General features: G+C 51.3%; 2 protein-coding genes across 8 annotated transcripts; one reads left to right on the plus strand and one right to left on the minus strand.

Annotated features, from left to right (window-relative positions):
- Positions 1 to 20: 20 nt before the first annotated feature.
- On the minus strand, positions 21 to 3045 carry pmm2 (phosphomannomutase 2). Of its 2 annotated transcripts, none has more exons than XM_028972486.1 (8): positions 2583 to 3045; positions 2326 to 2437; positions 1837 to 1913; positions 1660 to 1751; positions 1482 to 1581; positions 1327 to 1402; positions 414 to 529; positions 21 to 347 (listed from the first exon to the last, which is right to left on the minus strand). In XM_028972486.1, the coding sequence occupies exons 2-8, from the start codon at positions 2420 to 2422 to the stop codon at positions 243 to 245; spliced, it is 663 nt and encodes a 220-aa protein (XP_028828319.1). In that variant the 5' UTR covers positions 2423 to 2437; positions 2583 to 3045; the 3' UTR covers positions 21 to 242. The 2 variants fall into 2 exon arrangements, with proteins under 2 accessions (XP_028828319.1, XP_028828318.1); XM_028972485.1 differs by having other exon boundaries at positions 2722 to 3038.
- mad1l1 (mitotic arrest deficient 1 like 1) lies at positions 2823 to 18645 on the plus strand. Of its 6 annotated transcripts, none has more exons than XM_028972157.1 (19): positions 2823 to 2966; positions 3072 to 3245; positions 3313 to 3453; positions 3534 to 3713; positions 3886 to 4010; positions 4084 to 4165; positions 4253 to 4383; positions 4569 to 4683; positions 4791 to 4852; positions 4963 to 5049; positions 5129 to 5336; positions 5367 to 5546; positions 6215 to 6271; positions 7381 to 7472; positions 7569 to 7659; positions 10661 to 10853; positions 11675 to 11865; positions 13371 to 13464; positions 18326 to 18645. In XM_028972157.1, exons 2-19 carry the CDS (start codon positions 3099 to 3101, stop codon positions 18457 to 18459), a joined length of 2310 nt encoding a protein of 769 aa, XP_028827990.1. In that variant the 5' UTR covers positions 2823 to 2966; positions 3072 to 3098; the 3' UTR covers positions 18460 to 18645. The 6 variants fall into 6 exon arrangements, with proteins under 6 accessions (XP_028827990.1, XP_028827989.1, XP_028827991.1 ...); XM_028972156.1 differs by having other exon boundaries at positions 3090 to 3245; XM_028972158.1 differs by having other exon boundaries at positions 3093 to 3245.
- The last annotated feature ends 6245 nt before the right edge of the window (positions 18646 to 24890 follow it).

Genomic DNA, 24890 nt, shown 5'->3' on the forward strand with positions numbered 1-24890 from the left:
GACGAGCAGAAGCAGCGTGGTGAACAGGAAGTCCAGACTTTTATTGTAGGATAAAAGAACAGCGGATTTTTCCGGATTTGTCCACGAGCTGGAGCAGCGGCCGGGTTTGATACGGATTAATATTAATCCTGCGCCGTCCTCTGCTGCCCACATACTGAGGAATAAAGTCCCTCACTCCACCAGAGCCCATCCTGCAGGGAGGCGGGGACGAGAAGACGGGGGGTGAAGGCCACGTGGGCATCTCAGCTGAAGAAGAGCTCCTGGCAGATGCGCTGCGTGTCCTCGGGGCAGGAGACGGCGTGTCCCACCGTCCGGGGGTCGGAGTAGATCTCGTGGTCGTTTCCTCCCTGTGGACAGGGAGCAGATCAGGACAAAGTTCTCACCAGAAACGAGGGATTCCGTCTCCAACCTACCGGGCTGGTTTTGTCTCCAAAGAAGTGGATGGTTCTGTAGGAGTCCTGCTCCACAATGCCCAGGCAGTAGCGCTTGTCCCAGCCATCAGGGAACACGTCAAAACTGATCTGTCCCCCTGTAGGACAGACAGGCAGAAGATCCATACCACAACATCATGTTCTACAGCCTTCAAACCTTTCATCTCAACCATGTTTCATCCAGACGTCCCAGAAAGAAACCAAAGGGAAGATCCATCACCTCACTATTTAAAATCTTGGGGTTACATCAGACCGTTTCTGCACCTGTCCAGTCCCTGGTCTTCTATAAACTCTCTACTGGCTGGACATCCCTCCAGCTGGTCTACAAGACCACATATATACAAGTTCTCTCATGCTACACCTCTGCTACGGAACCTGTATCCAGTTCCCAATGCGATGAACGGCCCAGCTCCGTCCTCTCAGCAATCTTCTCATCTTCATCCTGTTTGCTCTGGTTCATTTTCAAGCAGCAATTAAATAACTAAACTTCTCCACGAGAGTCATGATGTGTAAATGTGAGGTTTACTGTATTTTAAGGGTTGTGATGGTGTGTAGCTGGTATGAAGGTCAGACGTGGACCATAAAGCGTCCCTAAAGGCCAAAGCATGTGGAGGGTCATGTGACCTGCACGCCGGTCCACTTCAAACGTCCTCCTTATCTTACCAGCTTCAGAGGTAGCAGCCTGGCCAGGTCACTACCACCTTCACCCTGAGTGTGTCCAGGGGGACTGTCCCTGTCACTACCACCTTCCCCCTGAGTGTGTCCATTAAAGACACTGTTCCATCCTGCATCTTCTACTGTTCCACACCTCCGTGTGTCCAGGTAGCCTCAGAAGAGTTAAAATGATGAACCAGGTCGGCGTCGTTTCTGGTGTCCACCATGCAAACTCACTCACCGATGGAGAAGGACAGTCCCTTCCCCGCAAACTCCTTCTGTAAGACGGAGACAAACTTCTCCCTGATGTGCTCCGTCTGTCACAGGAGGGAACGACACACGCGCGTCAGAAATCGAGACGTGGACGTTCTCCAGCTGCATGAAGACACGTCTCACCTGGTCCAACTGGAAGAACTCGATCCGCTCCTGCTGACTGCAGCTCCGGCCGATCGGGGAGATGTTCAGCATTCCGTTACGGAACTCGATGAACGTGCCCCTGTGGTGGAACAGCAGAAGAACGTCACACCCGCGGCGTGGCGTTCAGAGCTACGGAGCAGGGGGCGTGGCTTCCCACCTCTTCTTGGGCAGTTTGATCTTGGCCAGGTAGTCCAGGCAGAAGTTGATGAAGTCCTGCAGCAGCTCCTCTCCCAGATGAGCCTGGATGTTCTGATCATCAAACACACGCGGCCTCGTTAGCCCCGCCTCTCATCGCGGCGATGAGGTCGACCTCTGACCCCTCCCACATTCCTACCTGGACCGAGTGCAGCTCGCCGTGCCTGTAGGCCACCAGCCCGTTTTCAGCGAAGACGTAATCCACCCTGTCAATTACTTGAAAGTGAAAGTGAAGTGATTGTCACACGTGATACACAGCAGCACAGCACACAGAGCACACAGTGAAATTTGTCCTCTGCATTTAACCATCACTCTGAGTGAGCAGTGGGCAGCCATGACAGGCGCCCGGGGAGCAGTGTGTGGGGACGGTGCTTTGCTCAGTGACACCTCAGTGGCACCTTGGCGGATCGGGATTCGAACCAGCAACCTTCTGATTACGGGGCCGCTTCCTTAACCGATAGGCCACCACTGCCCCTTACACACACACACACACACACACACACACACACACACACACACATTAAACCATCTAAACACACACACACACACACATTAAACCATCTAAACCAACACACACACAGGGCGGAGATGGCGAGCTGGCGTCCCTAATAAAGTTGCCATCACTTACTGTCGGTCCCCAGTTGTTCCTTGATCTTCTCCAGGTCTGAGCCCCCCACCACGCCCACCATCACTCTCTGCCTCAGCCTGGCCAGAAAGGTCTCCATCTCAGGAGTCACCTTCTATACACACACACACACACACACACACACACACACTTCACATGATGAGTAAATAAGGAAGCGGGACTCTCACCCGGGACACGTCTCCTGTCTGCCCACCCACGTGACACGGTCAGGGAACTGGAGAAGGTCTGGAAGATCTCACCTGACCAGACCTTCACCGGTCCCTCCAGTTCCACCAGACCAACAACCTTCTAAACCAGCAGCAGCTGCAGTATCTCTAGATGTTTCTCCCCCGGACTGAAGCTGTCTAGATCTTTCCAGATCTTCAGCGCCGCACCGACCTGCCGAGCCGCGGTCAGCGTCCCGTCCACGTCGAAGAGACACAGCGTGGTCGCGTCCACTCCACTCCGGGCCATCTTCTCTCTCTGTCCAGCCGCTTCCTGCTTCCGCGCTGGACGAGCCGGGCGGCGTGGGGGGCGTGTCCCTGCGTACGTGACGCGTGACGTCAGACGCACGCCTCCCGGACGCCAGGGGGCGCTGCGGCCGCGGCGCTCAGCTCGGAGGAGAAGCGGGACGCGGTAGTAGGGTGAGTTTCATTTTTTAAATTAGACTTTACATGCGGTGGGTGGATAAAGTTTCAGGTTACCAAGCTGGCTAGTGAGTTAGTTAATTAGTAAGTAAGTAGTGTTAGTATTGTATTAAAAACCAGAAGACGAGAATGGACGGTCTGGACGACGACACCGCCGTCCTCTCCACCCTGAAGTCCTTCAAGAAGTTCATATCGCGGCCGGAGCGGCTGCAGTCGGCCGGCGAGCCGCCGTTCGGGAGCAGCGGCCTGCAGAAGATCTACTCGCAGAGGCTGGAGGTCCGTGGAGCTTCTCGTATGACGCGTGTATGTCGGTGTGTGTGAACCGTGTGTGTTTGCGTGTCAGATGGAGGAGGCCGCCGGGCGCGTCCAGTCCCACACCAGCCTGCTCCAGATGTCCAGGGAGAAGCAGCAGATGGAGATGAGCCACAAGCGGGCCCGGATCGAGCTGGAGAAGGTCGCCCAGCTCAGCTCCAGAGACCTGCAGGTGGGCGACCTCCTTCAATTCGGTGGTCCCGGGTTCGAACCTCCAGTGGGACCGTCACGACTCTCTCTCTGTGCTCCCAGCGGGAGGTGGACCGGAACCAGGACCTGCAGACGCGGATCCGGAAGATGGAGGAGCGGGAGGCGGAGTCGGGCCGGAACCTGAGCGAGCAGGTGGAGTCCAACCGGCTGCTCCGGCTGAAGGTGGAGGAGCTGCAGAAACGCGTGGACGAGAAGGAGGGCTCGGTCGCCGAGGCCAGCCTGGTGAGTGCGGCGACGGGGATCCTGTCGTCGTGACGATGCAGCCTCCGTGGTTGCTATAGTAACAACGTCGCGTCGTGTAGATATGTGCCGTTTCATGAGAAGAAGGGGCGTGAAGCTCCGTTCGGGATATTGAGAATATATTGGGGAACATCCCGCCGCGTCTGTGGTGCAGGTGGTGAGTTCCCTGAAGGATGAGGTCAGGGCTCTGAAGCAGGACCTCCAAACTCAGGAGTCACGACTCTCCGCCCAGGCGCTGGAGAAGGAGGGTCTGCAGGAGCAGCTCGACCTTCAGCGCAAGTACGTACACACACGCACAAAAGAAGGAAGTTTTGTCAGTGTTGGAGAGTGTGTGACCCTTGACCTCCCACAGGAAGTGCCAGGAGCTGGGTCAGAGGCTGCAGGGTGCCCAGACGAACCAGTCCACGGGTGTGGAGAGCCAGATGAAGATCAAGGTAGGACAGGAGGCGCCGGGCTGGGTTCCTGTTGGGTACCTGTCGGGAGGTCAGAGTTCAGCGTGGGCGCCCGTTCTCGTCCCGCAGGAGCTGGAACGGCGCCTGGCGCTGCAGGAGCAGGACTCGGTCATCGTCCGGAACATGAAGTCCGAGGTCATGCGGGTGCCGGAGCTGGAGAGGGAGGTGAAGCGGCTGCGCGACGAGAACGTCTACCTGAGGTACGCGCCGGTTCCACAGACCGACCCCTAGCGGGTAACACACCCGCCTGTGGACCAGAAGACCCAGGTTCAAATCCCACTTAGCAAGACACTTAACCCTGAGTGTCTCCAGGGGGGGACTGTCCCTCTAACTACTGGGATTGTGGGGTCGTGACCCGGTGGCCTGAGGTGGTGTTGATGTGCAGGGATACGCGGGAGAACAGCACCCTGCTGAAGGAGGAGGTGGAGGGCCTGCGGAAGAAGGTGGAGCGTCTGGAGAGGACCCGGGAGGAGCTGCTGAACGTGGAGCTGCAGAAGGAGGTAGTGTGACGAGGAGATGTTCCACCAGGCAGGGTTCCTCTCTGGATTTGTCCAGTTTAGATGAACGGCAACTTTCTACATTCATGAGATGATTCTGTGTGTTGCAGAAGCTGGTTCAGAAGCTGCAGGAGTGGGAGAATCTGGGCCAGACAACAGGACTCAACATCAGGTGAGAAGAAACCATCCAACCTCAGGCCACTAGGGGGAGCTGGAGGAACATGAGATAAAAAGTCATCTTCCTCAGGATGATGCAGGGGATGTGTGTGCACTTTAACGCAGGAAGCCGGAGGATCTGTCCAGAGAGGTTCTGGAGTTTCAGCAGAAAGAAATCGACCTGAAACAGCAGAGCTACACTCTGAAAAGCAGGTAGAACACGCACCCACACACCCTTACCGAGAGCCGTGGTGAAGGTGAAGGTGCTCCACATCCATCATTACCCCCCCAGCGTCTGCTCTCTGGAGAAGTCGCGCTCCCAGCTGCGGGCGGAGCTGCTGGAGTTCCGTTCCAAAGGCCTGGAGGAGCAGAAGAGGCGGGAGAGTCAGGAGGCGCTGGTCAGGAGACTCCAGAAGCGAGTCCTACTGCTGACCAAGGTAACACGCACACTCCGGGAAGAAGTCCTAGCACACGGGCTGCTGGTGCTCTGCAGAACAACCTGTGTGTGTGTGTGTGTGTGTGTGTGTGTGTGTGTGTGTGTGTGTGTGTGTGTGTGTGTGTGCGCGCAGGAGAGGGACGGGATGAGGGCCATTCTGGAGTCGTATGACAGCGAGTTGTCCAGCAGTGAATACTCGCCGCAACTCACCCGCCGACTCAAGGAGGCCGAGGAGGTCCTGCAGAAGGTCCAGAACCACAACGCCGACCTGGAGGTACGGAGCGCAATCCCACAATCCCTCACCCACACATGACCTTGCCTCCCAGCGTCCTTGCCACAGCTGTATATTTGGTGATGGTTCCTTTTGGAGATACATCTTACGTTCAGCATGGAATTTAAACCTGAGGAAGTGAGGATGCTTCTATCTTACAGTGATAGTCTGAGGGACAGATTGATCTTGTGTCATACAGGTCACAATCATGACTCCTACGAGAAGACACTAGGTCACCACACCCACAGACAAGCATTCATTCTCCTTCAGGAACCTCCAGCTCCTCCATCTAAAATAGAGAAACACAATCTCATTCCACAGAAAACCAAAGCAGGAGTTCATCTAGCTTCTCGTGGGAATCATGATGGAGAAGTGAAGAAGTCACTAGGTCACCACACCTACAGACAAGCGTCATCTACCATTTATTCTTCTTTAGAAACTCAATCACCTTCCACAGAAAACCAAAGCAGGAGTTCATCTAGCTTCTTCACTTCACCACTTAATGCATGAGATCAAACTTCTGACGTTCTGGTGTTCCTAGTGGAGATGTTTGCTTCATCTGTGACTATGATAGGCAGACTGTGTCATGGTTTTTGGTTTGTTAAATGTGTTGGTGGTTTTCCACGTTGGTAGACTGTGGAGTGAACGTCTCTCCTCTCTATCATCTCCAGGCTCAGGTATCTAAAGCTCAGGAGGAAGCAGGTTCCTTTAAACTGCAGGCGCAGACGGTGAGGATGCCACACACACACACACACACACACACACACATGCACACACACGCACGCGGTCCATCACATGAAACACACCCTGCAGCTGTACTCGGTCGGCCGCCATTAAACTCGACCCTGCGTGGTGATTGGCTGAGGAGCAGCTCCAGTGTTCCGTGTCGTGCCTCGGTGGCAGGTGATGAAGATCAGAGTTACACCAATATTAGTTCTGGGGGCACCATGACCTGTTATTAACATGTGTTACAGCCGTATATCACGACACCCACGTCCCGCCTCTTCTCACGTCTCTCCACCGGCTCCCGGTAGCTGCTCACATCGAGTTTAAATCCATGATGCTGCCTACAGGGCTGTAAATGGAAGTTCTCCCTCTTACACCAACACACTACTAGCCAGATACACTCCTGATCTGCACACGAAACAAGACTAAAAATCCCCTCTTCACGGGGTCTCCGGTCCCAACCGACTCTGTTCTCCTGTGTTGTCCCTGGCTGGTGGGACAACTTGTCCTGCTCCATTCGACTAGCCGAGACCACCACCACCACCTTTATGAAGCAGCTGAAAACCCACTTGTTCAAAAAGTATTTCAGACAAATCTAACACTTAAACACACACACACACACACACACAAAATACAAACAATTTACAATCTCTGAGCATGTTCTATTCCTGACAAGTTGGGCCTTATCAGGACTCTTAGTTTAATAAACTCAAACTCTATAGAAACTGAATGAGAACTGCTGGTGTCGTCCTGTTGTACGTTGCTGTGGATAAGTGTCTGCAAAATAAAGTACTTTGTGTTATTGTGTCGATACAGGGAAATTAAATATCCATATTTTTAATACAAATTTAGTCCAAACATTTGTACATTTATGCCAATACACACCCCAATATTTTTGAAGCAAAAAATGAAGCAATTTTTGCGTAAAACCGGACCAGGGCTCCGCCTTCTAGATCAGGAATTATCAGTGGTGGCCTATGAATTAGTGAACAGGAGCTGTACCGCGGCCCTCATCAGTAATCATCCCACATACTGACACACACACACACACACGCGTTTTTATTACCGCAGGTCCACACTGTGTCGTTATTTCATCATCTGCCTCTCACAGGCTGAGATGGAACTCGAAGAACTGAAGAAGCAACAGGCGTCTGTTGCCGAGGGCAACCTCTCCTCCACAGCTGAGGAGGTCAGAACCCTCAGGTGAGCTGCTGTGGTCCAGCATCCATTATGTGTGTGTGTGTGTGTGTGTGTGTTAGTTTTAGGACGAGACGTTAAATACGTGTTCTGTGTGTTTAGACTGAAGGTAGAAGAGTTAGAGTCTGAGCGCCAACGCTTGGAGGAGCAGAAGAACGTGCTGGAGATGAGACTGGAGCGTCACAATCTGCAGGTACACACACACACACACACACACACACACTCGCTGGAAAAAATAACCATGGCGACTGCCCGTCAGACAGGATGTACGTGACTCACGCCCGTCGGGTGGCCAGATGTGAAACTGAGCGCGGTTTCGTGTGAATGAAGGACTCTCGCCTGCTAAAAAGCTCCCTTCCTTAACCAGGTTTTACAATGTTCACCAAGACACACACACTCACACACACACACACTCACACACACACACACACTCTCACACACACTCTCACACACACACTCACACACACACACACACCACACTCACACACACACACTCACACACACACACTCACACACACACTCTCACACACACTCTCACACACACACTCACACACACACACACTCTCACACACACACACACTCACACACTCTCACACACACTCACAAACTCTCACACACACTCTCACACACTCTCACACACTCACTCACTCACGCACACTCACTCACGCACACTCTCACGCACACTCTCACACACACTCTCTCACACACACACTCTCACACACACACTCTCACACACACTCTCACACACACTCTCACTCACTCACACACACACTCTCACACACACTCTCACACACACTCTCACACACACTCTCACTCACTCACTCACTCACTCACACACACTCTCACACACACTCTCACACACTCTCACTCACTCACACACACACTCACACACACACTCTCACACACACTCTCACTCACTCTCACTCACTCACTCTCACTCACTCACTCTCACTCACACACACTCTCACACACTCACTCTCACACACTCACTCTCACTCACTCACTCTCACTCACTCACTCTCACACACTCTCACACACACTCACACACACACTCTCACTCACTCTCACACACACACTCTCACTCACTCTCACACACACACTCTCACTCACTCTCACACACACACTCTCACTCACTCTCACACACACACTCACACACACTCTCACACACACACTCTCTCACACACACACACACTCACTCTCTCTCACACACACACACACACACACACACTCACTCTCTCTCACACACACACACTCACTCTCTCACACACACACTCTCTCACACACACACTCTCACACACACACACTCTCACACACACACACACACACACACAGAGTTAATAGCCCTGGCTGCCGGAGCGTGAAGGCTGTCTTCTGGTTCTAGAAACTTCTCTCATTTGTTCTTACACAGTTTCACCCTTCAATCGTCTTTAAGTCCTGTAACCGTGGCGACGCCTGGCGCCTGTCTCGCTCTCTCTCGCCTGCCCGGGCCGGTTCTGTCGAGCCGCCGGTGGGTTTTAATGAAGTTCTCCGGAGAACGCCGGCGTTCCGGGCCCGGCCGAGTACCGCTATCACCATGGAGACCCGGCAGATGTGCCGCCTGATCCTCCGCCAATCAGACGGAGGGAGGCCAATTTAAGATTTTCCACACCTCCGTCTCGCTCACGTTCTCACCATCTCCGCGCCCTCCCGCCCAGTCTTCCCCACGTTCTTCACCGCGGTTTTATTCCTCCCTCTTGTCCACTGGTTGGTAAAAATAACAACTTTTCATCTGTTTTATCTTAAAATAAATGACGCTCAGCGCCCCTTACAGACAATCACATTCATTTACATTTACGGCATTTGCCAGACACTCTTATCCTGAGCGACTTACAGTCAGTAGTTACAGGGACAGTCCCCCTGGAGACACTCAGGGTTAAGTGTCTTGCTCAGGGACACAATGGTAGTAAGTGGGATTCGAACCTGTGACTCTGTAGTCTTCTGGTTCACAGGCAAGTGTGTTACCCGCTAGGCTACTACCAACATTCCTGTTTTTACAGTAAAGCATGGAGCTGCAGCATTAGATCTGCTCGGAACGTGTGTGTGTGTGTGTGTGTGTGTGTGTGTGTGTGTGTGTGTTAACATGTCATCTGTTAATTGGCTGGGGTTAAAGGTCAGGAAAATTATTTAAACTGAACAGCTGTGGCACTTCAGACGTCCTTGACCTTCCGGCTCAACACACACACACACACACACACACACACACCAGTGACCTGTCTGTTGTGTGTTTGATGCATTGCTGCTATTTACGGCTCCATTAGGAAGTGATGTAACACGGTGACGCGGCCGACGAACTAAATCAGGAAGCTACGTTACGGCACGCATACACACTCGTGTTTGGATAGTCACGCTCGGTACTTTAACTTGGTCCACACTGCACTGCCCCAGCGCTCCGAGTCTGATCAGATAGTCGTTGATAACGATTGATAATCGGGCGTGAATTCTGTTCGTTTTGTCTCGTTTGTTGCTTACAGGACTAAATGATTGAAACGGTTTCGGGGGCACGGAGATCATTTCTCTGCGGGTAGATACGTTTCACCGGATCTGTCCACATTAATGTAATGTAGAAGCATGGTATCTGGAGTCTAAATTTCATGGGGCGGGGCTTGTAATCATTGTTTATTATTCTCTTCCCTTTGTCTCCTTTTGTCACAATATTGCGGGTTCCACTAGAATGTCACAGTGACTGTGTGTGTGTGTGTGTTTGAGCCCACGGCCTTCACGGCGAGATGGTAAACTGGTGTCATGGTGTGAGGCGTGGTCAAATCACTTTGGTGATATCAGATTCTCGTTCCGCTTGTAGCCGTGGTAACCGCTGGTCTCCACGTCACCGTTCTGGTCCATGTAGCTCCACGATGTTGAAATATCAATGTTCCGTACTGATATCGTTCTGTGACTGAACGTTCATATTTACATACAGTCAGTAGTGACGGGGACAGTTCCCCTGGAGACACTCAGGGTTCAGTGTCCTGCTCAGGGACTCGATTGTAGTAGGTGGGGTTTGAACCTGGGACTTTACGTGTCTTAGAGGTTTTGTCAATTATCATTAAACTGGCCACACCTGTTAGATTAAAATATTATGATGATTATGGGTGTAAAATTCATCCATGTGGGCGGAGCCTGTCACCACATGACACCTGGTTTGTCCTGTCTCTCAGGGCGACTACGATCCCGTGAAAACAAAGGTTCTTCACTTCCGCATCAACCCAACCAGCGTTGCCAAGCAGCAGCGGGTGGAGGAGGTGGAGCAGCTGAGGGAGGAGTGTCAGAGGCTGAGGGACCGCCTCCGAGCTGGCACCGTGGCAACCGACGATACCGCACTCGACATCCCGCCTCCGCCAGAAGTCTTGGGTGAGGAGATGTGAAGTGGGCGGGGCAAGGCGTACCTAGTCTCAGTCACATGACTCTTTTGTACTTATTTGAATGGCCACACCCATTTACGGCCAGGCTTGTTCTGGGAATTCCTGGTTTGGGTGGGTGCGTAATAATTATTCCTGCTCTTAACAACCTTGTGTTCAGCTGGTGTGTTAAAACCTGAAAAGCAAGAGCTGTGTGTGTGTGTGTGTGTGTGGTGTTTATTAAAGGGAGCTTAACAGCACAGAACGAATAACTGCTCATTGTACATTTACGGCATTTATCAGACGCCCTTATCCAGAGCGACTTACAATCAGTAGTTACAGGGACAGTCCCCTCCCGGTGACACTCAGGGGTAAGTGTCTTGCTCAGGGACACGATGGTAGTAAGTGGGGTTTGAACCTGGTTCTTCTGGTTCATAGGCGAGTGTGTCACCCACTAGGCTACTACCAGCCTATTTTAAGAAGATAAATTTGTTTCTCCACAACCTGCAAATGCGAGTGACCAGGTGTGTGTGTGTGTGTGTGTGTGTGTGTGTGAGCGAGAGGTTTTTACTCGTAAAGATTTCATTAGAAGACGTTGAATAAGTCATAATCTGACTGCGCACGAGGACCATTTACAACACTTGTAGCTCAACACACACTCCCAGCATGAGCGAGATGGAGGAGGTGTAAATCCACCTTCTGGGAGCCATTTTGGCCCATTTACAGGGTTCACCCCAAAACAGAGGTTTGTCCATTCAGATAGTAACATCAGCTGGGCTTCAGTAGATCTGAAGATGATGATGATGATGATGGTTTTTACTCTCTGGGATCTAGACCTGCGTAAACAGATTGAGAGCGCGGAGCTGAGGAACCAGCGTCTGAAGGAGGTGTTCCAGATGAAAATCCAGGAGTTCCGCACCGTGTGCTACGTGCTGACAGGCTACCAGGTGGACATCACCACTGAGAACCAGTACCGCCTCACCTCTGTGTACGCGGAACACATGGAGGACTCGCTGCTCTTCAAGGTACGCACGTGCACGCTGACCTCCGACCTCTTTCTGGATTATGCAGGCTGGCCGATCCGTTCTGTTCTTAGTGTCTGACTGACTGACCTGCCACGTTCCTGCTCGGTATGGTGGTTCTCCCTCAGGTCCTGTCTGCTCTGGTTGAAGTTCCTCAGGGAATATCACTCTTCTCTGCTGATACGGTTCCTCAAAAACATCATTTCTCAGTTAACTACATCTGAATTGTTCTATTCACGTTTGTTCGTCCTTCAGTCCCAGGTGGTTTGGGGGACACGATTGTGATTAGAGTCAAACTGACTTACCTGGTCATGCACTCACCTGTGTCGGATTTAAGCCTGTTCCTTACAGAGTTATGATACGCTGAAGAGACTTTTTATACCTTACAGGGACCTGGCTTGGTTGGTTTTTTACTTTATAGGGACCTGTTTTTGTTTTTTCCCTTTTTTCCCTTTTTTTTTAACAATGGGACCTTTTTTCTAACATTCACAGCATTTATCAGATGCAGTTATCCAGAGCCATCCGTAGTTACAGGTGTTAAGTCAGGGTTAAGTGTCCTGCTCGGGGACACAATGATAAGTGGGGTTTGAACCTGGGTCTTCTGGTTTTATAGGCGAGTGTGTTACCCCACTAGGCTACTGCCCCCCTAACAGAGACCTGAGGTTCTTACTTCACTGCAACCTTTTTTTTTTTACTACAGGGACCCGTGTTCTGTGTTATAGTAGTGTTGAGTGTGTTCCGTAGAAATGTGATGGTATGCGTGTTTATTTAAACCCTTCATCCTTTATTCATACTTCATACTCAATAAGTCACGACTTCCCTTTCTGTAGAAAGAGCTTTCATTTTTAAACACATCAATATTGATGTGTCCTTCAGCCCGCCTGTGTGTGTGTGTGTGTGTGTGTGTGAAAGGTAAATCTGATTTATTAAAGGACCAAAGACTGAATGGACTTTCCGGACCTTGTTCTTTATTTCGGACTCGGTATAGAGAAAGGTCCCCCTCATGTCTACTGCTGTGTCAGGATGCCCTGACAGGAAGTGCCCACTCTTCTTTTAGAACATTCCAGACCCATAAAAAGTTAACGTAGTGTCAGTCTGCATTCTTAATGCTTCTTATCATATTTCTTTTATCACTTTTGCTCAACGATGAAGCCAGTCTACTGACCTTCTCCTCAGGAACCAGGTGAACATTTTGAAATCTGGTACCTTCAGAAGTGGTTTTGATGTTTGGTTTTTTTTTTTGGCGCTTCTGCTGCATTCAGCACTCAGTGGCTGCTCGTGAGAGGCCATGTTCTAACATGAGAACAGCAGCTGCTCGCTAATCCACCTGAAATCCCCCAATTACAACCGAAGCTCTCGATCCTGTACACACACACACACACACACACACACAGCCGGCATGGGCTCCCGACAGCGTTTATGAACTGCGGTAGCTGTCGGTTGTAATCCGCACGTTAGGCGCTCAATGAGAGTCATTATCCTCCAGAGAGGCTAATCTCCCTCTGCAGCTCCGTCATCGTCGAGTTCTTCTGACCTGCACCACGATATGGAGCACCTGCGCCGTGGTTCCCGACCTGAGGGGGGCGCCAGATCTGCGGCGAGGTAGTAAACATTACATATATAAACAACAGGGCTGTAAATCTGGCTCATCAGGTGATGCATTCTAATTACCGCGAAAGAGTAGTTGGTAGTTGGTCTAGAACGAGACGCCTTGTAGTTGGTATTGTGTACAGAATCTACAACAGAGTAAATAAAATAGATGTATTCATAGTTGGGGTCCTAGTGAACCGGAATTGATCTCTTCATCGATGGTAACTTGAAAGCACGTTATAAGTCGCTCTGGATAAGGGCGTCTGCCAAATGCCGTAAATGTATTTAGTCTAGAACGAGACGCCTTGTAGTTGGTATTTAGTCTAGAACGAGACGCCTTGTAGTTGGTAGTTGGTCTAGAACGAGATGCCTTGTAGTTGGTAGTTGGTCTAGAACGAGATGCCTTGTAGTTGGTAGTTGGTCTAGAACGAGATGCCTTGTAGTTGGTAGTTGGTCTAGAACGAGATGCCTTGTAGTTGGTAGTTGGTCTAGAACGAGACGCCTTGTAGTTGGTAGTTGGTCTAGAACGAGACGCCTTGTAGTTGGTAGTTGGTCTAGAACGAGACGCCTTGTAGTTGGTAGTTGGTCTAGAACGAGACGCCTTGTAGTTGGTAGTTGGTCTAGAACGAGATGCCTTGTAGTTGGTAGTTGGTCTAGAACGAGACGCCTTGTAGTTGGTAGTTGGTCTAGAACGAGACGCCTTGTAGTTGGTATTGTGTACAGAATCTACAACAGAGTAAATAAAATAGATGTATTCATAGTTGGGGTCCTAGTGAACCGGAATTGATCTCTTCATCGATGGTAACTTGAAAGCACGTTATAAGTCGCTCTGGATAAGGGCGTCTGCCAAATGCCGTAAATGAATTTAGTCTAGAACGAGACGCCTTGTAGTTGGTCTGGAACGAGGCGCCTGGTAGTTGTTGGTCTGGAACGAGGCGCCTGGTAGTTGTTGGTCTGGAACGAGGCGCCTGGTAGTTGTTGGTCTGGAACGAGGCGCCTGGTAGTTGTTGGTCTGGAACGAGGCGCCTGGTAGTTGTTGGTCTGGAACGAGGCGCCTGGTAGTTGTTGGTCTGGAACGAGGCGCCTGGTAGTTGTTGGTCTGGAACGAGGCGCCTGGTAGTTGTTGGTCTGGAACGAGGCGCCTGGTAGTTGTTGGTCTGGAACGTGACGCCTGGTAGTTGGTGGTCTGGAACGTGACGCCTGGTAGTTGGTGGTCTGGAACGAGGCGCCTGGTAGTTGGTGGTCTGGAACGAGGCGCCTGGTAGTTGGTGGTCTGGAACGAGGCGCCTGGTAGTTGTTGGTCTGGAACGAGGCGCCTGGTAGTTGGTGGTCTGGAACGAGGCGCCTGGTAGTTGGTGGTCTGGAACGTGGCGCCTGGTAGTTGGTGGTCTGGAACGTGGCGCCTGGTAGTTGGTGGTCTGGAACGTGGCGCCTGGTAGTTGGTGGTCTGGAACGTGGCGCCTGGTAGTTGGTGGTCTGGAACGAGGCGCCTGGTAGTTGGTGGTCTGGAACGTGACGCCTGGTAGTTGGTGGTCTGGAACGTGACGCCTGGTAGTTGGTGGTCTGGAACGAGGCGCCTGGTAGTTGGTCTGGAACGTGGCGCCTGGTGGTAGTTGTTGGTCTGGAACGAGGCGCCTGGTGGTAGTTGTTGGTCTGGAACGAGGCGCCTGGTAGTTGGTGGTCTGGAACGAGGCGCCTGGTAGTTGGTGGTCTGGAACGAGGCGCCTGGTAGTTGGTGGTCTGGAACGAGGCGCCTGGTAGTTGGTGGTCTGGAACGAGGCGCCTGGTAGTTGGTGGTCTGGAACGAGGCGCCTGGTAGTTGGTGGTCTGGAACGAGGCGCCTGGTAGTTGGTGGTCTGGAACGAGGCGCCTGGTAGTTGGTGGTCTGGAACGAGGCGCCTGGTAGTTGGTGGTCTGGAACGAGGCGCCTGGTGGTTGGTGGTCTGGAACGAGGCGCCTGGTGGTTGTTGGTCTGGAACGAGGCGCCTGGTGGTTGTTGGTCTGGAACGAGGCGCCTGGTGGTTGTTGGTCTGGAACGAGGCGCCTGGTAGTTGTTGGTCTGGAACGAGGCGCCTGGTAGTTGTTGGTCTGGAACGAGGCGCCTGGTAGTTGTTGGTCTGGAACGAGGCGCCTGGTAGTTGTTGGTCTGGAACGAGGCGCCTGGTAGTTGTTGGTCTGGAACGAGGCGCCTGGTAGTTGTTGGTCTGGAACGTGACGCCTGGTAGTTGGTGGTCTGGAACGTGACGCCTGGTAGTTGGTGGTCTGGAACGAGGCGCCTGGTAGTTGGTGGTCTGGAACGAGGCGCCTGGTAGTTGTTGGTCTGGAACGAGGCGCCTGGTAGTTGTTGGTCTGGAACGAGGCGCCTGGTAGTTGGTGGTCTGGAACGAGGCGCCTGGTAGTTGGTGGTCTGGAACGTGGCGCCTGGTAGTTGGTGGTCTGGAACGTGGCGCCTGGTAGTTGGTGGTCTGGAACGTGGCGCCTGGTAGTTGGTGGTCTGGAACGTGGCGCCTGGTAGTTGGTGGTCTGGAACGAGGCGCCTGGTAGTTGGTGGTCTGGAACGTGACGCCTGGTAGTTGGTGGTCTGGAACGTGACGCCTGGTAGTTGGTGGTCTGGAACGAGGCGCCTGGTAGTTGTTGGTCTGGAACGTGGCGCCTGGTAGTTGTTGGTCTGGAACGTGGCGCCTGGTAGTTGTTGGTCTGGAACGAGGCGCCTGGTGGTAGTTGTTGGTCTGGAACGAGGCGCCTGGTAGTTGGTGGTCTGGAACGAGGCGCCTGGTAGTTGGTGGTCTGGAACGAGGCGCCTGGTAGTTGGTGGTCTGGAACGAGGCGCCTGGTAGTTGGTGGTCTGGAACGAGGCGCCTGGTAGTTGGTGGTCTGGAACGAGGCGCCTGGTGGTTGGTGGTCTGGAACGAGGCGCCTGGTGGTTGGTGGTCTGGAACGAGGCGCCTGGTGGTTGTTGGTCTGGAACGAGGCGCCTGGTAGTTGGTGGTCTGGAACGAGGCGCCTGGTAGTTGGTGGTCTGGAACGAGGCGCCTGGTGGTTGGTGGTCTGGAACGAGGCGCCTGGTGGTTGGTGGTCTGGAACGAGGCGCCTGGTGGTTGGTGGTCTGGAACGAGGCGCCTGGTGGTTGTTGGTCTGGAACGAGGCGCCTGGTGGTTGTTGGTCTGGAACGAGGCGCCTGGTGGTTGTTGGTCTGGAACGTGGCGCCTGGTGGTTGTTGGTCTGGAACGAGGCGCCTGGTGGTTGTTGGTCTGGAACGAGGCGCCTGGTGGTTGTTGGTCTGGAACGAGGCGCCTGGTGGTTGTTGGTCTGGAACGAGGCGCCTGGTAGTTGGTGGTCTGGAACGAGGCGCCTGGTAGTTGGTGGTCTGGAACGAGGCGCCTGGTAGGTGGTCTGGAACGTGGCGCCTGGTAGTTGTTGGTCTGGAACGAGGCGCCTGGTAGTTGTTGGTCTGGAACGAGGCGCCTGGTGGTTGGTGGTCTGGAACGAGGCGCCTGGTGGTTGTTGGTCTGGAACGAGGCGCCTGGTGGTTGTTGGTCTGGAACGAGGCGCCTGGTGGTTGTTGGTCTGGAACGAGGCGCCTGGTAGATGGTCTGGAACGAGGCGCCTGGTAGGTTGAAATTTAACACGTTGTAAGGAACCTTTAATAACCTGAACGTGTGTACACAGGAGGGCTCGTGGACGTGCGAGGTTTGATTATAAGGACGTTAACACCTCGCTCTGTTGTGTTGGTCGTAAACGGTATTGCGGGTTTGAAATTGGTGGACTACATGTCTTGTGTCGTGTGGCACGGTTTAAACTCATCAGCCAATCAGAATCAGCCTCGTAACCTGATCTTCTCAGGTATCCATTCTGGAGTGGAGCTGGTCGAACAAACCGATCATCAGCTGCAGCTGTTACACATATTGATTGGAATGGGACACACACACACACACACTAACTCACACGTTCACTACACTCTTCACTTCACATTCACTGTCTCACACACACACACACACTCTCATTCACATTCCCGCTCACACACCCTGTGGAGAATCTGATTTTCTGTCCCATTTGCTTCATCCTCTCTCCTCATTTTTAATTGCTTCCTTTCCATTCCCTGGTAAACAAATCAGTCTGTGTGTCCTGCTTTCTCTTTGTCTCTCTCTCTCTCTGCCTGTCTGTCTCTCTCTCTCTCTCTGCCTGTCTGTCTCTCTCTCTCTCTCTGCCTGTCTGTCTCTCTCTCTCTCTCTGCCTGTCTGTCTCTGTCTCTTTCTGCCTGCCCGTCTCTCCCTCTATCTCTCTCTCTCTGTCTGCCTGTCTCTGTCTCTCTCTGCCTGTCTGTCTGTCTCTCTCTCTGCCTGTCTCTCTCTCTCTCTCTCTCTCTGCCTGCCTGCCTGCCTGTCTGTCTGCCTGTCTCTCTCTCTCTGCCTGTGTCTCTCTCTCTCTCTCTCTCTCTCCCTCTTTCTCTCTCCCTCTCCCTCCTTTCCTCTATCTATCTGCCTATCTCTCTCTGCCTGCCTGTCCCCCCCCCCTCTCTCTCTCTCTCTCTCTCTGCCTGCCCCTCTCTCTGCTTGTCTGTCTGTCTCTCCCCCTCTCTCTCTCTGCCTGTCTGTCTCGTTACTCTCTCGCCACACCAGGTAGTGAGGTTTGTGGAGATACTGTGGTGAGGGTGCTGATTGGATGAGCTGTTTATTAGGGGAAGGTCACATGATTGGGATATGGAAGCAGGCGCTGATAAGGTCAGGATTTAAGTGTGTGTGTGTTTGTGAAGTAATAAAAACTGGTATTTACACACACACACACACACCTGTTTGTGAACAGCTGTACGTTTCTGACGTGTGTGTGTGTGTGTGTGTGTGTGTGTGTGTGTGTGCGCTCTCGTGCCCCACAGGCCAGCGGCGCTCTGGGAAGCGGCAGCATGCAGCTGCTGGAGACGGAGTTCTCGCGCTCACTGAAGGAGATGGTGGAGCTTCACCTGTTCCACCAGAACAGCATCCCAGCATTCCTCAGCGCAGTGACCCTTGACCTCTTCAGCCGCGTGACCACCGTGTGAGGGGACAGCCTGCGACGTATGTGTGGTGACACCTGGGAGTTTTAACATATATTTACACACACACACACACACACACACACACACAGTTTTATTTCTGTATTACTGTCATGTATGAGGGTGAAATGAAGCCAATAAAAAGTGTTTTGTACGTCTCCTTACGTGTGTGTGTGTGTGTGTGTGTGTGTGTGTGTGTGTGTAAATAAATGAGTGAAATCTCCCGTGCCTTCACCCCCACTCACTCACACAGAGACTGTGGTTGGCCACGCCTCCTCAGGGTGACTCTGTCTGAAGTTTGTGCCCACCCTCCTGATTGGCTGAAACTGATGTGGTTTCCGTGGAAACAGACCTCTGTTCTGTTCCTGGTGTGGGAGACGTGATTTCAGCTCTGGACTACAGCAAATCCCCTGCACCATCCCAGTACCTCCACCCCTATATAAACAACCACCTCCACCCACCATCCCATATCCAGTACCTCCACCCCTATATAAACAACCACCTACACCCCAAATCCAGTACCTCCACCTCTATATAAACCACCACCTACACCCCAAATCCAGTACCTCCACCCCTATATAAACAACCACCTCCACCCACCATCCCATATCCAGTACCTCCACCCCTATATAAACAACCACCTACACCCACCATCCCATATCCAGTACCTCCACCCCTATATAAACAACCACCTACACCCAATATCCCATATCCAGTACCTCCACCCCTATATAAACAACCACCTACACCCCAAATCCAGTACCTCCACCTCTATATAAACAACCACCTACACCCACCATCCAATATCCAGTACCCCCACCCCTATATAAACAACCACCTACACCCAAATCCAGTACCTCCACCTCTATATAAACAACCACCTACACCCTATATCCAGTACCCCACCCCTATATAAACAACCACCTACACCCCATATCCAGTACTTCCACCCCTATATAAACAACCACCTACACCCCATATCCAGTACCTCCACCTCTATATAAAGAACCACCTACACCCCATATCCAGTACCTCCACCTCTATATAAGCAACCACCTACGCCCCATATCCAGTACCCCCACCCCTATATAAACAACCACCTACACCCCATATCCAGTACCCTCCACCTCTATATAAACAACCACCTACACCCCATATCCAGTACCTCCACCTCTATATAAGCAACCACCTACGCCCCATATCCAGTACCCCCACCCCTATATAAACAACCACCTACACCCCATATCCAGTTCCCCACCCCTATATAAACAACCACCTACACCCCATATCCAGTACCCTCCACCCCTATATGAACAACCACCTACACCAACCACCTCTTGCACCACGCCTATATAAACAGCCACTTTCACCCACAACCATCTACACCTCCCTAGTATCCAGTACATCCACCTTCTGCACCACCCCCTCTGACAACAACGAGACTGCCTACCTGGAGGAGGTTGGAAATCTGGTGAACTGGTGCCAGAGGAACAATCTCCACCTGAACGTCAGCAAGACAACGGAGTTAATAGTGGACTTCAGAACCAAGCAGGAGAGGACCTACCAGCCCAGTGGAGAGAGTGGACAGCTTCCGTTACCTAGGTGTTAACATCACGCAGGACCTGTCATGGTCCTGTCACATCAAAACCGTGGTGAAAAAGACCCGGCAGCGTCTTTACCACCTCAGACGCCTGAGAGACTTCAGACTGCCCTCCAAGGTGCTCAGGAACTTCTACTCCTGCACCATAGAGAGCATCCTGACGGGAAATATCTCAACCTGGTTCGGGAACAGCACCATGAAGGACAGGCGAGCCCTACAGAGGGTGGTTCGATCAGCCGAACGAATCATCCGTACCAAGCTCCCTGACCTTCAATCTATCTACAGCAAACGGTGCTGCACCAGGGCCAGGAAGATAGTGAAGGACCTCACCCACCCCAACAATGGACTCTTCTCTCTGCTGCGATCAGGGAGGTCCAACACAGAGAGAATGAGGAGGAGCTTCTTCCTGCAGGCTATATGAGCTCTAAACAATCACAACAACACTACATAGAACTCCAATACACACCAGAACTTTCATTTCCACTCTCAATCACTTCTGGACTCAACCCCCCCAGATTTTTGCACAAATTTTCACTTTACTTTCACTTTACATATTTGCACACCTTCACCCTACCAGTTACACATATTTTATGTTAAAGACATAAAAGTGTAATATTTGGTTATGTTTGCAATTTTTGCATATTGGTTCATTGTAAACTTGCAATATTTGCCATACTGTGGTCTGTATCGGTCGCTAAAGCATTTCACTGCACATCATACCGCGTACGACTGTGTACGTGACAAATAAAATTTGAATTTGAACATGAAGATGGAGCGCCACCAGGTCAGACCTGAACAATCCATGTTTGGGACGTTGCTTCCTTCACTCAGGCATCAGCTCCACCCCCGAGTTGGAACAGGGCAGAGTAATGACATTTGGTAGTTTCAGTGTGTGTTTGTTGCCATGACGATTGAAGCAGTTTCGTGTGTGTGTGTGTGTGTGTGTCAAAGTGACATTAAAAAAAAAAAAAGAAAAAAACCCTCCAGCAGAGAAATGGAAAAGCTGATAAAGTAGAGAGTGGGGCGTAGAAGATGCTCCAGGCCACGGTGAATTATGAGGTTCACTCCACTGTGGAGCACTTCCGTAACACACACACACACACAAAGTCGTGTGTGTTTATAATGTGATCAGTGGTGTAATTGTAGATTCAAGTGTTCTCACAGCAGTGGGAGGAATTCACACCCTCAGACCACCACAGGGAAGGAGAAACAGAAGAATCCGCCAACTGCTTCCACCAGGAAACTCACTCCATCGTGAATCTCTCAGGTGGAGAAGGGGTCCGTCCCGCCCTGCACCCACTACTCCCAACTCCACACTTTTCAAGAACCTCTGGACCTCGGTTGGCCCCGGCTTCCCCAGGTGTAATGAGGGTCACTGATCCAGGTTGGCCCGAATTGATCCAAAAGAAGGTCAGGGCTCCAGTGGTAAATTTGCCAACCCTGGTGTTCTCTGGCGAATACCAAACGTGCTGCAAGGTGTTGGGCTGTAAGCTGTGGACGTCGGGCCCTCAAACCACCCTCATGGAGTCTGTTTCTGACCGGCTGAGCAGACACATGCACATTTGGGGCCTGCTGGAGGTCATTTTGCAGGACTCTGGCAGGTAGATAGTGGTCCTGCTGTTGGACTATTGGTCTCCTACCACCTCCTTCACGTCTCCTGATGTACTGGCACTGACAGCAAACCCTCTTGCCACAGCTCGCATTGATGTTCCATCCTGGATGAGCTGCACTACCTGGGCCACTTGTGTGGGTTCTAGACTCCGTCTCAGGCTACCAGTAGAGTGGAAGCACCACCAGCCTTCAAAAGTGACCAAAACATCAGCCAGAAAGCACAGGAAGTGAGAAGTGGTCTATGGTCCCCACCTGCAGGACCACGCCTTTATTGGGGACGTCCTGCTAATTGCCTATAATGTCCACCTGTTGTCTATTCCATTTGCACAACAGCATGTAAAATTGGTTGTCAGTGTCCCCTTCCGAATGTCTTGGAGTTACATCATGTTGTTTAAGGGTTCCCTTCATCTTTTTGAGCTCTATATAAATATATGGTTGTGCCAGAAGAAGTGACCTCAGGCTGCTGCACTGGTGCTGTGGTATTGTGTTTAGATCTTGTAACTGGGTTTCTGACCAGACTTTGTTAGAAGTGTGTGTGTGTGTGTGTGTGTGTGTGTGTGTGTGCTCGTGCTCTAATTTCCCCCGTTTTCGCCTTTGGTGGCAGTGTGCTGTATGTAGGTCGAGCCAGTTTAGTTATTTTTCTGAAATCTGTGCCTGTGTGTGAGACCGAGAAAGTGTGTGTGTGTGTGTGTGTGTGTGTGTGTGTTTGGGACGATGGCTGGCTACTGACCTCCTGCACCTATGAAGGTCCTTTTTTCGGTTTTGGGGACAAAGTTGTGCTTCTTTACTTCTCCACACCTCTCTCCTGTCCTCCTTTCTTCTTCTCTCCTGATCCAGGCCCGACTGCTCAGATTGAGGGAGATGGAAGTTATCAACAGGATCTGGGATCCATCAGGAAGGTGATTGTAATGAGAGCATCTGCATCTGTCATGTATCCGTGAAATACCTTCTTACTGGACCATTCACAGGCCTCCTCCCTCCATCTATCCCAACATCTCCAGCCTGCCTCGTTTATTTATGCTGTCATTGAAATTCCTGATGATGCTAATTACAGCAGAGCTGATTTATGGAGCCGAACACCCTCCCTCCACCGCTCACTCAACTGGTGTCAGCGTCCCTGTAAAAACGGAGGTGTGTGTGTGTGTGTGTGTGTGTGTGTGTGTGTGGGGGGGGGGGGGGGGGTTATATGTGTGTGTATATGGTGTAAATGGCACTATGGAGTAAGGGTCGGAGTAACTTTGACCAGGATTTACATTTACAGTATTTGGTTGAAGCACTTATCCAGAGTGACTTAAAATAATGTCTTAAAATTGCCATCATAGAAATAACTTAAGCATATTAATAAATATAAGAAATTGAGCATTTCCTAAAATGTAAGGTTTTTCACGATATTTTTTAATGACTCAGCCGTTGGAACATCATGTTTACATTTACAGCATTTACCCGACGCCCTTATCCAGAGCGACTTACAATCAGTAGTTAAAGGGACAGTCCCCCCCTGGAGACACTCAGGGTTAAGTGTCTTGCTCAGGGACACGATGGTAGTAAGTGGGGTTTGAACCCGGGTCTTCTGGTTCATAGGCGAGTGTGTCACCCACTAGGCTACTACCATGTAAAAGGAACAAGACCACATGAATTTACCTGCATTACAAAGACTATTAAGACAAAATAAAAATAATAATGAAGCATAACTTTCCCGCCCCTTCCACTACGGCAAGCCAACAGGGCCAAAAACCGATAGGCACATTTTTAAAGGTAATGCTGCAAAAAAAACAACAACATTTTGTTTCAAGAACACGGCGTTAAAAAAAATTCTAACCTCCACAGTAAGTACAGTAAGATGTGTGATTTGGTTGTGTGTGTGTGTGCTGTGTATACAGTAAGATGTGTGATTTGGTTGTGTGTATGTGTGTGTGCTGTGTATACAGTAAGATGTGTATTTTGGTTGTGTGTGTGTGTACTGTGTATACAGTAAGATGTGTATTTTGGTTGTGTGTGTGTGTGTGTGTGTGTGTGTGTACTGTGTCTACAGTAAGATGTGTATTTTGGTTGTGTGTGTGTGTGTGTGTGTGTGTGTGTGTGTGTGTAGTGTGTATACAGTAATTTGCACCCAGCCCCCTCCTCCCTTAGTGTCCTACTTCCTGGTCCACATTTTTAGTAGCTTGAAGTGTCACACACACCATGTTGGTGTGTGTGATACAGATGCCAGCGAGTGTGTGTGTGTGTGTGTGTGTGTGTGTTTACTGTACTTGTGTTTGTAGTCTTTCAACATGAAGCCCCACTCTGACAAGAGAGGAGCTGGGACCAGGTCAGAGTTCAAAGTTCCCTTTTTATAAATCTCTGTATTTATTCAGAACTCACCTTTGACCTTTTTATCATCACATGACCCGTCACCGGTGTACAGAACAGCTGCCAGTGCTCATCAGACGTGGTTGCCATGGTGACCACTCTCGCCTCGCTGCTCTCGGTTTCTTGGCGACCTAACGTGGTTATATCGTGATTTGCCGCCCCACTTTAATTACCCCCGCGAGGCTCCTGTGTTTGTGGAATTATGGGTAATTGTACACTAATTTACAAAGAATGGGGTTTGAAGAACCCGCTGAGATGTGGGTGGAGGTGGGAGCTTCCGAACTAAAAAGGTCAAGAATCCAAACCACTATTAGTTTACCAAGATCAGTCGATGGGACCCCAGACTGGGCACCAGACGGAAGGACCCTCATGGATCCCCGAGACACTGGTCAGCAGCTTTGTGAAAACTAGTCCCCAAAAAGTGACTTAAGAAGAGAAGATGACAACCTTTTATTTCGAAGGAGGATTCATGTGCTTCCTTCCACCCACCATCCAAGTTCATGTCCACCAGTGGGACGGAGTGAACCAGGAGACGGCCTGACATGGGCCTACACCTGAGGAACAGGAGACCACAATGCCAATGTGGACTATATGGACGTGTGTGAGACCGGGACCTTCTAGAAGCCCCTTCAGGGCCATCCACACGCACCTCTGTTGTGCAGGTTTGAAAGGTTCCACCTTTGTTCACGTGTGTTGGACTGCAGATGTTTCGTGAATTCCGAGGATGGTTGGATTGGGAAGAAATTCCTCCTGCTGTGAACCCCTACTTTGACGTTGGGAAGCACCCCCTGACCAGGATGGAGATCAGATGGCTTCGCACCACAATGAAGACGGCAACTCTGATTTAAT

Source organism: Denticeps clupeoides, chromosome 3 (assembly GCF_900700375.1).
Source record: "Denticeps clupeoides chromosome 3, fDenClu1.1, whole genome shotgun sequence".
In the NCBI taxonomy this organism is placed as follows: domain Eukaryota; kingdom Metazoa; phylum Chordata; class Actinopteri; order Clupeiformes; family Denticipitidae; genus Denticeps; species Denticeps clupeoides.

Bases quoted from the DNA above. Each gene is read 5' to 3' on its own strand.
- mad1l1 (XM_028972157.1), top strand. From the start codon at position 3,099: ATGGACGGTCTGGACGACGACACCGCCGTCCTCTCCACCCTGAAGTCC. The intron at 4,684-4,790 runs GTAGTGTGACGA...TGTGTGTTGCAG, and splicing joins ACGTGGAGCTGCAGAAGGAG to AAGCTGGTTCAGAAGCTGCA. The intron at 13,465-18,325 runs GTAGTAAACATT...CGTGCCCCACAG, and splicing joins GGCGCCAGATCTGCGGCGAG to GCCAGCGGCGCTCTGGGAAG.
- pmm2 (XM_028972485.1), bottom strand. From the start codon at position 2,796: ATGGCCCGGAGTGGAGTGGACGCGACCACGCTGTGTCTCTTCGACGTG. The intron at 1,582-1,659 runs GTGGGAAGCCAC...GTTCCACCACAG, and splicing joins ATCAAACTGCCCAAGAAGAG to GGGCACGTTCATCGAGTTCC. The intron at 1,403-1,481 runs GTGAGACGTGTC...CTCCTGTGACAG, and splicing joins AGTTCTTCCAGTTGGACCAG to ACGGAGCACATCAGGGAGAA.